Genomic DNA, 12,174 nt, shown 5'->3' with positions numbered 1-12,174 from the left:
ACACAATATTGAGAAAGGCAGCTCACCTTTCATTTGCTTTTAAAAAACAACACTCTACAAAATCACAGTGAGGATATTCACTTATCTACATTAATCTGGGTTGTATGGTATTCTGATTCTCTCTCCTCCTACAAAATGCTATTTTATTGAACATTTTTAATCTCAATATAATGCTTTTCCACCTAATGAATTTTTAATGGATCATTTTAGCTTTGCCATCCTTATATGTTGACGGCACATGTCTGTCGTATAGGTGGTGAGGATATTTAGACTTGGAGAAACTGCTTTATTACGACATCCTCTGTGACTGTGACCATGATATTTTATATTTTCTTGTACTTTCGCAGCACTTCATGGATAAGTGTAAGGAAAACAGACACCGTCTCAAGATCCGTCTCCTTGACCAAAGTTTTGGTCACCACTCCCAATGCATACCTTACTAGATCAGCCAACATTTTCCGTACACCTATCTGTGAAGTGCCTTGGGATGTTCTTCATGTTAAAGGTACTATATAAATGTAAGCTGTCGTTACTGCTGAAAAGTGCTACCTGTAGGTCAGGTATGAGAACACACACTCATATATTCAGGCCTTAATACCGTTTGGGTTACAGGGAGACAAGCAGCTATTGCTGAAGTTCTGCACTTCCACTGTTGTATGGCATATGATGGGTATCCGTGGCTAAGTAAAGAAATTAAGGACAGTATCCGACTAAAAACAAGGACATATATGGTAGCCAAACTTAGTGGGAGGATAGAAGATTGGGAAGTCTTCAAAAGACAGCAAAAAGTAACTAAAGGATTGATTAAGAAAGGGAAGATAGATTATGAAAATAAATTAGCAAAAAATATAAAAACAGATAGCAAGAGTTTCTATCGTTATATAAAAAGAAAAAGGGTGGCTAAGGCAAACGTAGGTCCGTTAGAGGATGAGACCGGGAAATTAATGGTGGGAAACATGGAGATGGCAAAAATGCTAAACAAATATTTTGTTTCAGTCTTTACGGTAGAGGACACTAAGAATATCCCAACACTGGACAAACAGGGGGCTCTAGGGGGGGAGGAGCTAAATACGATTAAAATCACTAAGGAATTGGTACTCAGTAAATTAATGGGACTCAAGGCGGATAAATCCCCTGGACCTGATGGCTTACATCCGAGGGTCTTGAGGGAAGTGGCAGTAGGGATTGTGGATGCTTTGGTAATAATTTTCCAAAATTCTCTGGACTCGGCAAAGGTCCCGGCAGATTGGAAAACTGCTAATGTAACACCGTTATTTAAAAAGGGTAGTAGGCAGAAGGCTGGAAATTATAGACCAGTTAGCCTAACATCTGTGGTGGGTAAAATTTTGGAGTCTATTATTAAGGAGACAGTAGCGGAACATTTGGATAAACATAATTTAATAGGACAAAGTCAGCATGGCTTTACGAAGGGGAAGTCATGTCTGACAAATTTGCTTGAGTTCTTTGAGGACATAACGTACAGGGTGGATAAAGGGGAACCAGTGGACATAGTGTATTTAGACTTCCAGAAGGCATTCGACAAGGTGCCACATAAAAGATTATTGCTCAAGATAAAGAATCACTGGATTGGGGGTAATATTCTGGCATGGGTGGAGGATTGGTTATCTAACAGGAAGCAGAGAGTTGGGATAAATGGTTTATTCTCGGACTGGCAACCAGTGGCCAGTGGTGTTCGGCAGGGGTCGGCGCTGGGTCCCCAACTCTTTACGATCTATATTAACGATTTGGAGGAGGGGACCAAGTACAACATATCGAAGTTTGCAGATGATACAAAGATGGGAGGGAAAGTAGAGAGTGAGGAGGACATAAAAAACCTGCAGGGGGATATAGACAGGCTGGGTGAGTGGGCGGAGATTTGGCAGATGCAATACAATATTGGAAAATGTGAGGTTATGCACTTTGGCAGGAAAAACCAGAGAGCAAGTTATTTTCTTGATGGCAAGAGACTGGAAAGTACTGCAGTACAAAGGGATCTGGGGGTCCTAGTGCAAGAAAATCAAAAAGTTAGTATGCAGGTGCAGCAGGTGATCAAGAAGGCCAACGGAATGTTGGCTTTTATTGCTAGGGGGATGGAATATAAAAACAGGGAGGTATTGCTGCAGTTATATGAGGTATTGGTGAGACCGCACCTGGAACACTGCATACAGTTTTGGTGTCCATACTTAAGAAAAGACATACTTGCTCTCGAGGCAGTACAAAGAAGGTTCACTCGGTTAATCCCGGGGATGAGGGGGCGGACATATGAGGAGAGGTTGAGTAGATTGGGACTCTACTCATTGGAGTTCAGAAGAATGAGAGGTGATCTTATTGAAACATATAAGATTGTGAAGGGGCTTGATCGGGTGGATGCGGTGAGGATGTTCCCAAGGTTGGGTGAAACTAGAACTAGGGGGCATAATCTTAGAATAAGGGGCTGCTCCTTCAAAACTGAGATGAGGGGAAACTTCTTCACTCAGAGGGTGGTACGTCTGTGGAATTTGCTGCCCCAGGAAGCTGTGGAAGCTACATCATTGAATAAATTCAAAGCAGAAATAGACAGTTTCCTAGAAGTAAAGGGAATTAGGGGTTACGGGGAGCGGGCAGGAAAGTGGACATGAATTTAGATTTGAGGTTAGGATCAGATCAGCCATGATCTTATTAAATGGCGGAGCAGGTTCGAAGGGCCGATTGGCCTACTCCTGCTCCTATTTCTTATGTTCTTATGTTCTTTTCTATTCTGTGATCAGGAGGATGGTGGCAATTCATTCATACATTTTATGTTAAGTTGTGGAGCTCCCAACGTCACTGGTGAGCAGCTAATACCCGTCTACCAATGAAGAATTCAAACTTGTGAATTGTCCATCAATTAACAAGCGACTATCCTACTTGGGAGGGAGGCAAGCAGCGTCTCTTTGGGTTGAGGCAACACCAAGGTGACTTGCCTAATAATGGAAGTTGAAAACCATCGTACTCTGTGGTAGATTCGGTAATTCGATACCTGAACCAGGCAGGTCTGTGATACTCCAGGGCAGTGATGAGTGACTAAACAGCCTGACTCACTAATGGAATCTGCACGGTAGACCCATCACAGGGGGCCAGTCTCCTTCCTACTTGGCCACAGGTAACCCTGCGAACCAACGTCCTAACATGTTGGACAGTCCTAGTGAATAAGCAGCAGGAAGCTGCACGGTTTTAGCTGGTTAAAATCCTGCAGTACCCTTGCAAACACTTGGGGAGTCCCCAAGCCATCCTGTACTTAAGCTCTTTGGAATCAGGTAATAGGAGTGTGAGTCCCAATGGGAGCACTGTTCCTTCTAAGCTGCGCGCGTGCGCGGCCACGCAGCAGTCTGTTGTGGGTCGTGCACCTAAACATTCCGTCCACGCACCAACACAGTGCTCTTGGCCCCTCTCTCACACTGACCAGTCAGTCGCCAGGCCCCTCTCTCACACTGACCAGTCAGTCGCCAGGCCCCTCTCTCACACTGACCAGTCAGTCGCCAGGCCCCTCTCTCACACTGACCAGTCAGTCGCCAGGCCCCTCTCTCACACTGACCAGTCAGTCGCCAGGCCCCTCTCTCACACTGACCAGTCAGTCGCCAGGCCCCTCTCTCACACTGACCAGTCAGTCGCCAGGCCCCTCTCTCACACTGACCAGTCAGTCGCCAGGCCCCTCTCTCACACTGACCAGTCAGTCGCCAGGCCCCTCTCTCACACTGACCAGTCAGTCGCCAGGCCCCTCTCTCACACTGACCAGTCAGTCGCCAGGCCCCTCTCTCACACTGACCAGTCAGTCGCCAGGCCCCTCTCTCACACTGACCAGTGCCTGGACAACAGGCCCTTCTCCAGCTCTGCCTCCCCGATCCCCAGTGCTCCAGCCTCAGGCAGGCTATTCTGCCTCTGGTGCTGGGGAATGTCTTAGTGTCCAATCCCACGTCTCCGGCCCCAGCCGCCGCATTGTTTACTGCGTCGGTAGGAAATACAGTCAGTGAGCAGCTGATTGGCTGCACGGAAAGCAGACAAGGAAGTAAAATCAAAACCTATGCGTTTGTCAGTGGCCAATCAGAGACCAGGCATCCCCACCCAATCAGAGACCAGGCATCCCCACCCAATCAGAGACCAGGCATCCCCACCCAATCAGAGACCAGGCATCCCCACCCAATCAGAGACCAGGCATCCCCACCCAATCAGAGACCAGGCATCCCCACCCAATCAGAGACCAGGCATCCCCACCCAATCAGAGACCAGGCATCCCCACCCAATCAGAGACCAGGCATCCCCACCCAATCAGAGACCAGGCATCCCCACCCAATCAGAGACCAGGCATCCCCACCCAATCAGAGACCAGGCATCCCCACCCAATCAGAGACCAGGCATCCCCACCCAATCAGAGACCAGGCATCCCCACCCAATCAGAGACCAGGCATCCCCACCCAATCAGAGACCAGGCATCCCCACCCAATCAGAGACCAGGCATCCCCACCCAATCAGAGACCAGGCATCCCCACCCAATCAGAGACCAGGCATCCCCACCCAATCAGAGACCAGGCATCCCCACCCAATCAGAGACCAGGCATCCCCACCCAATCAGAGACCAGGCATCCCCACCCAGAGATGAGGGGCCCATGAGGGGACCAAACTGCTCCGTGCCTTATGTAGAGCCCGCCAAAACCAATGAGACCTGCAAGATATATAATTGTAATGCAATAATTTTTAAAACCCTGCTGAGGATTCAATGGAGACGGAGGGGGGAGAGCTTTAATTAAACTGTTCCCTAACCCAAATGCACACTGACTGATTTGACAGCCGTTTTGTATTTCTGACTCAATGTAAAAATTCTGATTGCACACAATTTATTTCTGTTTGAATCAGAGTCATTAAGCTGATTCGACTCTTTCCAATCAGATAATTTTTAACAAAATTTAACGAGACTGGTCTGCTCAATCTAGTGCAACTTAAGAAACAAATTTATATAATTTATGAAATGGATCAGCCAATATAACATTAAATTGTTACAATTATCCATTATTTTGTACAATTGTTCTGTTTGCTATATACCCTGAATAATGTTTTCTACAAAGTTGTGATTTTTTTTTTTTACGGTGGCCCACACAGCCTTTATATCGGTGCACAAACCCAAATTCACCCCCACATGGCCAAAAAAAATTAGAGGGAACATTGATTGGGAGAGAGTGTAAACTGCACATTAGGCAAATAGAAATGTTATATCTGTAGATTTCTCAGTAGCTTGGTTTGGAGACCCCAGCTGTCAAGACACCTAGCTAACTAAAAAAGAACCTATATTCATTCAGATGATGTTATTTTCATTCATTACAAAGTGAAAGAATGGACAAACAATGCACTTTAAAAAAAAAAAGTGATTTCAGTCCAGAGGGAAAAAAAAATCAAATTATCAGAACGTCTATTATCGTTAAGAGTAAATCTAACGACAATAACTTGCATTTGTATAGCACCTTTATTGTTATAAAATGACCTAAGGCCCTTCACAGGAGAAAGGTGGACCAAGCAATAGAGGAGTTAATCAAAAGCACAAGGGAAGATTTTAAGGAGGTTTTAAAGGCAGGGAAAGAAGTGGTAAGGAGAAGAAGTTTAGGAAGGAAGTTCCTGAAGGTGGGGCCAAAACAGGTGAAAGCTCTGTCATGAGATGACAATGCTGGATGGAGTGGGTATGCATAGGAGCCCAGATTCAAAGGAGTATAGGGCAGGTTGGAAAATAGGGATGAAGGAGGCTGCAGAGGTAGGTTGAGATGAGGCCATTTGTAAACAAGGACAAGGATTTTAAATTCATATGGATAGGGATGATGGGTGAGTGATACATAGCGTAAGATAGGGTGTGGATAGCAGGGTTTTGGACAAGTTGAAGTTTGTATAGGGAGGCGTTCGAGTGCTGGCAAGGATGATGTTGAGAAATCGAGTTTTGGCGTAACAAAAGAATGGATATGGGTTTCAGCAGCAGAAGGGGCTGAGATAGGGAAACTAGGTAATGTTGAGGAGGTGGAAGTATACTCTCTTGGTGATAGACAGGATGTAGAGTTTAAAGTTCAGCTCAGAATCGAACAGGACACCGAGGTAGCACACTATCTGGTTCAACCCATGTCAGTAACTGGGACAAGAACCGGAGAGAAAGAATCAGGAGCAAAGTTATGGAGTTTTTGTTGGGAGCCAAATACTTTGGATTCAGTTTTCCAAATGTTAAACTTGAGAAAATTCTGGTTCATCTATAACCTTATACAGCACAATGACCACCCTTCCCCAGGGAATATTAGAAAAATAAAAATATAGTCAAGTAGTTAAGTTAGAGATTTCCTCTGTACCAGTTAAAAAAGACCCACCAAAAATACTGTTCACCATAGTGTTGGCACAATTGTACTGAGTAAAAGGATCACAGGAACTACTCTCCCTAAATGATTATGAAATGGCCAAGAATTGTCACTAAAAACACATTACTGGTTGCACACATTCATAGAATATTCACTACCATTTGAGAGTCCATTAGACATGAAACCAGCCTGATAGAAATAGCCACATTACCTGAACTTAAGAATAGCACCACCTGCAAGGATAAATTAAGCAAGAGGCTGGTGAAAATATTGGGACATGGTTTTCAGATCTTTAACTTAAGAGAATGCATTTCTTGGGGCAAATACTAGCCCCACCGAGGTGTTTGTCTTTTTAAAAAAAAAACACTTTGAAAATGCATTCTTAAAACAAGGACTCCTTCACAGAGCATATGTAGTAAGCTCTCATTACTACAAGTCTAATTATTTTCCCCCCAAAACCGCTGAAGGACAGCACTGTACCCTTGGTGGAGGTATACCACCAAAGTGCTCAAAAGAAGCTGGAACGCTCTGCCCCCACCCCCACCTTTTCTGGTCCCATTTACTGAGACTTGAACAGTTTAATATTCACAGCTATTCCTGTTCTTTACTGGTCACTACATTACTCACGTTGTCAGGCTTGAGAAGCACCGGTGCCTTACAGTAGTACGTCAAAAACCTTCCAACTTCCACTCGGAGGCTGAGATGGCAGAAACACGAACAGAAAAATGTGATGAATTTGTTTCTTGCACATTTCTCTCAATGTACAAATTCATATATACAAAGTACATCACAATTATAAAAATACAAAAATATTTTTAAGGTTATAAAATAAGAAAGCATCAGAGTTTTACAAAATGCGAATTACAGGTTTCCAATTATGCAGCAGTGTTCCTTTCTCGACTCTTCAACATCTACGTGCAACATCTTCCCTTCTAAACCATTATAGCAGAGATTTAAATTTGAAGGTAGACAAACAATGACCGCAAGACTTTCAATAATGTTTTTGGGGCGACAGTTTTTGGAATTTATAACAACAGCTTGCACCAGTACGGTGCCTTTAACATAGAAAAATATCCCAAGGCACTCACAAAGGCAATCAAAAAAAAACAGGTGCCAAGCCAAAGGAGATATTAAGAAGGGGTGACCAAAAGCTAGGTCAAAAAAGTGGGTTTTAAGGAGAGTCTTAAAAGGAGGAAAGAGGTGTGGAGAGGCAGAGGAACTTACAAAGGGAATTCCGGAACATGAGACCTAGGCGGCTGAAGGCACAACCTCCTGTGGTGGGCCTTAGGGAGGGGAATGCACAATGGTGAGTTGCTAAGGTAAGTATTGTAGAGCTGAAGGAGGTTACAGAGATAAGGAAGTGTGAAGCCACAGAGATGTTTTCAGGTAACTATATCTACTTTTAATAACTCTGCATAGAAATGGTGAGCAGTAATGAAACTTTAAAACTCTGAACGGTGAACTGATATGCTTTGGATTCGAAAGTGTTATATTAGGATACAAATTCCATATTATGGGAGGGATTCAGAAAAGAATCCTACATGCTAATATCTATGCTTGTGTTTTATGGCTTAGCAAGTCAGTGCAAGGACAACAGTGGGCCTCAAGTGGCACAACGTCACCTTATTTTCCCCAAATAGCGATGAATGGAGGTGAGCTTCAAAACTTGGCCGGTGGGGGGGGCGGGGAGAGGGAGGGCGGACACAGAAATTAGATACGAGTTACCCTTATATGTGCTCCCTGGTATTTTAATTACAGAATAGCATTGATAGAACTCAGGAATGGTGTACTTGCTGCCTGTCTTTCTTCCCAGATGTAGACATATGCTAAAGGACATTAAAAAGGGAAGGAAAATTAGGTAGATAAGAGAAAGCAAGATAGCAAAGGAAAGCTAATTCTTTTAAAGGAAGAACGAATATAGCACCTTTCACATTCCAAAGTACATTACAGCCAATGAATTGTAGTCACTGTTCTTTCGTAAGCAAATGCAATAACCAATTTGCACACAAGGCCCCACAAACAGCAATGTGATTGATTTGTTCTTTTGGTGGTATTGATTGAGGGATAAACATTAGCCAAGACACTGGGAGAAATCCCCTGCCCTTTTCAAATAGTGACACAAGATCTTTTACATCCAGCGGAGAGACCTCTGTTTAATGTCTGATCTGAAACACAGCATCTCCAACAATGCATATTCCCTCAGTACTGCACTAAAGCGTCAGCCTAGATTACGTGCTCAAGTCCTGCATTGGGGCATGAATCCACAACCTTTTGACTCAGATGTGAGGGTGCTACCGCTGAGCCAAGGCTGACACTTCTTAATATCAGATAGATTTGATCTGAAGTTAGCAACAGCACAGGAAAATCTCTCAATACTTACAACTGGTGTCCCTTCCAGTCTGGATATTGCAAGAGTGGAGGGTCTATCTGAAACATGTCAGTCTGCATCAACTGCAAACAAGAAAGAACTTTTAGCATTTTTATTGAGCACATTTAAAAAGGAACTTATCTTTCAGTTACTATAAATTTACAAGTCAACATTGACAATGTTTTGAACCTTGTATGTTTATTTAGAACGTTTAATCTCTGAAACACGAAGAAGGATTCTATCCAAAAAAGCAGAAAAGCAACCACAAACAAAACTTGTAAAGAAAACAAACATGGAAGCTTTTTGTAATACTCAGTGAGTTTATCGAGTACCAGTTGCATTCCTATTGTGCCTTTAATGTAAAGAGCATCCCAAGTTGCTTCCCAGATGGGTATAAGGAAAATGGGGGTCGAGCCAGGAAGGTTAAATTTACGAGGGGTGATCAAAGGCTTAAGTCAAAGAGATGGGGTTTTGAGAAGGTTTTAAAGGAGGAGAGGGACTTGAAGAGGCAGAGAGGTTTAGGGAGGAAATTCCAAAAAACAGAATCCAGATGACTGAAGGCTCTGCTGCCAGTGGTGGGATGGTAACTTGAGATCAAATCTATCTGTCAGCCTTGGCTCAGTAGTAGTATGCATTTCCTGTTCTATTAACTTCTTTCACAAATCTTGTCACACCACATAGAATAAGGATGAAGGCGTGCAAAACAAAGTTAGTCCAAAACATTTCTTATGCATTTTGTTTTACTCTAATAAAAGGGTTTGAAATATTATTCATAATGCAATGCTACACAGCAGAGTAAACAGTTATAAAGTGGATGACAAAGACTTGCTGTGAAGTTATCGTTTTTTTAAAATCAATTCAATTATATTACCACACACTGTCTAAGTTAAAAGATAAATTTTAACATATCAAGTCTTAGTCAGTCAATAATACATTAAAAATCATATGTTTGCATACATTTCCTGTCTACAAAACCTTATTTTCTGTTGTCAACTTTTCCTATTATCAATTCCTACATCCACATTTATAATGCAAACTGCCCATGTAAACTGGTCACAAGGTAATTATCCACCAGTGGTGGTGCTATAGGGCCACAGTTTTGCATATCCCTAGCTCCTCAGTCTGTACTGCAGTGAAAGCTTCTACACTCCAATCAAGGCTACTTCTTTGCTTCTCAAACTGCTGTTACTTTACAGTTAAATAGCAAAACTCATCATATAAAACTGAAGTACTAGACACAAAATAAGCACAGAATGGAAAACTTAAAATGGAGACTGAATTATATCTTCATGCCCTGGTCTAATTATCTCCTGCCCTCTAAGTCTGCCATCTGAAGATAACACTTGATCTTGACTGCCCATGTACAACACCACTAGTTGTGTGAAGATTTTTCAGAATCATCAGTTGATGTTCCGTGATAAAATATGGCTGCACTGGTAAGAAGAATGGTTTAGGGACATCACATTGGAACATCAGCACATTGAAATAGGACATAGGATTGACCCATGATTTCCATTCTCCTCTCTTATATAATTTGTTTTCTCAGCTTGCCACTGTGGAATTACCAAACAGAAGCCAGGTGCTTCTCTGTAGGGAGGGATGGAAACTGACTCCAGGTTGGTGTACATTCGAGCAGCTTGTTTTGGAACAAAATTGATACAGATGTAGCATGAAAGGTTGCTTGCCTGAGAACAGTATTTCTTGCAGGGAATGCAAAGGAACCCTCTAGTACCTTGGCCAAGTAGCCATTCTGTAGGTGGAAGCCGAGATGGGCATCGCAGCTGAGCCCAATACTGTCGTCTCCTGACATTCATATACGTGCATTTTCCAGCAGCAATCACTGAACCAGATCAGCAGTGGGAATCCTGATTGATTTGTCCCCTCCATAGCTTAGTACTGAGGCTAACTGTAGCAACCCAGCTGTTGCGTTTGCTGAAATCAGCACTCAGCTCAGAGCTGCGATCGATCATGGCACCTTCTGATTGGCATGGATAAGTAAGTGCTTTAGCCGGTGATGCCTTCACCCTTTAGGCCATCAGGGAAGCTCACAAAGTTACTGCTATACATTTATAGAATATATGTATAGGAGGACTGATGGTTTACAGAAAATAAAAAATGGCATCCAGCCTACAACTTACAAGTCATTTAAGAATCCATTATGCAGTTGGTAACTGAAATCGTTTATTTTCTTTGAACCACCAGGCCCGAGAATGTGCTCCATAAGTACTCAGGTGACTCCAAAGTGCTTCACAGCAAATGGATTATTTTGAAGTGTAGTCATTGTTGTTATGTAGGCAAACATGGCAGCCAATTTGCACATAGCAAGGTCCCACAAACAGCAATGAGACAAATGACCAGTTAATCACAGTTTGAAAATTATCTTATGTTTGTTACTGTTTTTTCTATACTTACTATTTAAATGTGGAATGAAGCATATAGTGAGGTCACATTCCACATGTGTCTTGTGAGTTACAATCTTTTTTTTACTAAAAATGTGTATCACAGAATGAATGCTGTGTGACATCAACATGGCATTAAAAATGTTCCAGTGCAAATTGTCACTTTGGTCTCCACAACGATTGTATAAAATTTATTAATCTCAAATTTCCTACAAATTAAGTAGTGTCTTCCTATTTTCAGCTTTTGTCCTTCAAGGATTCAGATAAATAAACCAAGAAAAGCTTAAATACTGTGCTGCACTAAACTTAGCAAAGTTTTGTGTCAATGTTCTGGCCTCAGTTCGATAAAGCTCCTACAAATTAATATCTTATAATTGCAATTGACATCTAATTGAAGAGTTATAAATTTACTTTCCTTGATCAAAGGCATTCCTATAAACCTTTACTTGTACTGGAATTTCCAACTCGTTTCTGAAACCACTGGGCGGTTTCACAGCCATCAATTTCCCCACAAACTCTCAGCAGTCTACCAACCGATGGAGTTTGACCGAAACTGACTTGGGGACAGTCCAAACCAGTGTGTGCCAAAAATGAGAAGCATTCCAGCTTGTAAAATAGCATTTGGAGTCTCCTGCACACTGCCTTTTAAAATGCTGCATAGGAAATTGGAAAACCACTTTGGAGACTATGGGGTAAATTTTAACCCATGAACGGTGGGTTGGGGGCAGTTGGGAAGGTAAAAATTGTAAAAAAAACTAACCTGCCTCCATCCCGCCCACTTCCGGTTTTCACGTTGGCGGGGCGAAGGGCTTTTAAGGAGGCTGCGGGCCTCCATTTTGACAGCTTTTAAATTTTTTTTACTCCTGGGGGCCGGGATTCCCGGGCCTTCTGCTTCACACCATGTAAGAGGAGGCAAAAAGGCCCAGCTCAGCAGGCAAGTGTCTTTATTGCACTGCTTGTGGGCCAGGAGAGTGCTTCCTCCAGGCCCAACAAGCTCACCTACCGCGACCCCACAAACGTGATCTATCGACACCTCCACGATCTCCGACCCCCCCCACCGCGATCTCCG

General features: G+C 42.9%; 1 protein-coding gene across 4 annotated transcripts in view; it reads right to left on the bottom strand.

The window, feature by feature from the left end:
- accs (1-aminocyclopropane-1-carboxylate synthase homolog (Arabidopsis)(non-functional)) overlaps positions 1-12,174 on the bottom strand; it is a 65,963-nt gene that overhangs the window by 35,848 nt on the left and 17,941 nt on the right. For all 4 annotated transcript variants that reach the window (XM_067994015.1, XM_067994014.1, XM_067994013.1 and 1 more), the window contains 2 exons: positions 8,719-8,789; positions 6,966-7,035 (listed from right to left, as the gene is read on the bottom strand). In XM_067994015.1, coding sequence (XP_067850116.1) covers positions 6,966-7,035; positions 8,719-8,789 — 141 coding nt within the window. The remainder of the gene's footprint in view (positions 1-6,965; positions 7,036-8,718; positions 8,790-12,174) is intronic.

This window comes from Heptranchias perlo, chromosome 12 (assembly GCF_035084215.1).
Source record: "Heptranchias perlo isolate sHepPer1 chromosome 12, sHepPer1.hap1, whole genome shotgun sequence".
Classification (NCBI taxonomy): Eukaryota; Metazoa; Chordata; class Chondrichthyes; order Hexanchiformes; family Hexanchidae; genus Heptranchias; species Heptranchias perlo.
This window is presented reverse-complemented; position numbering and strand designations above follow the sequence as displayed.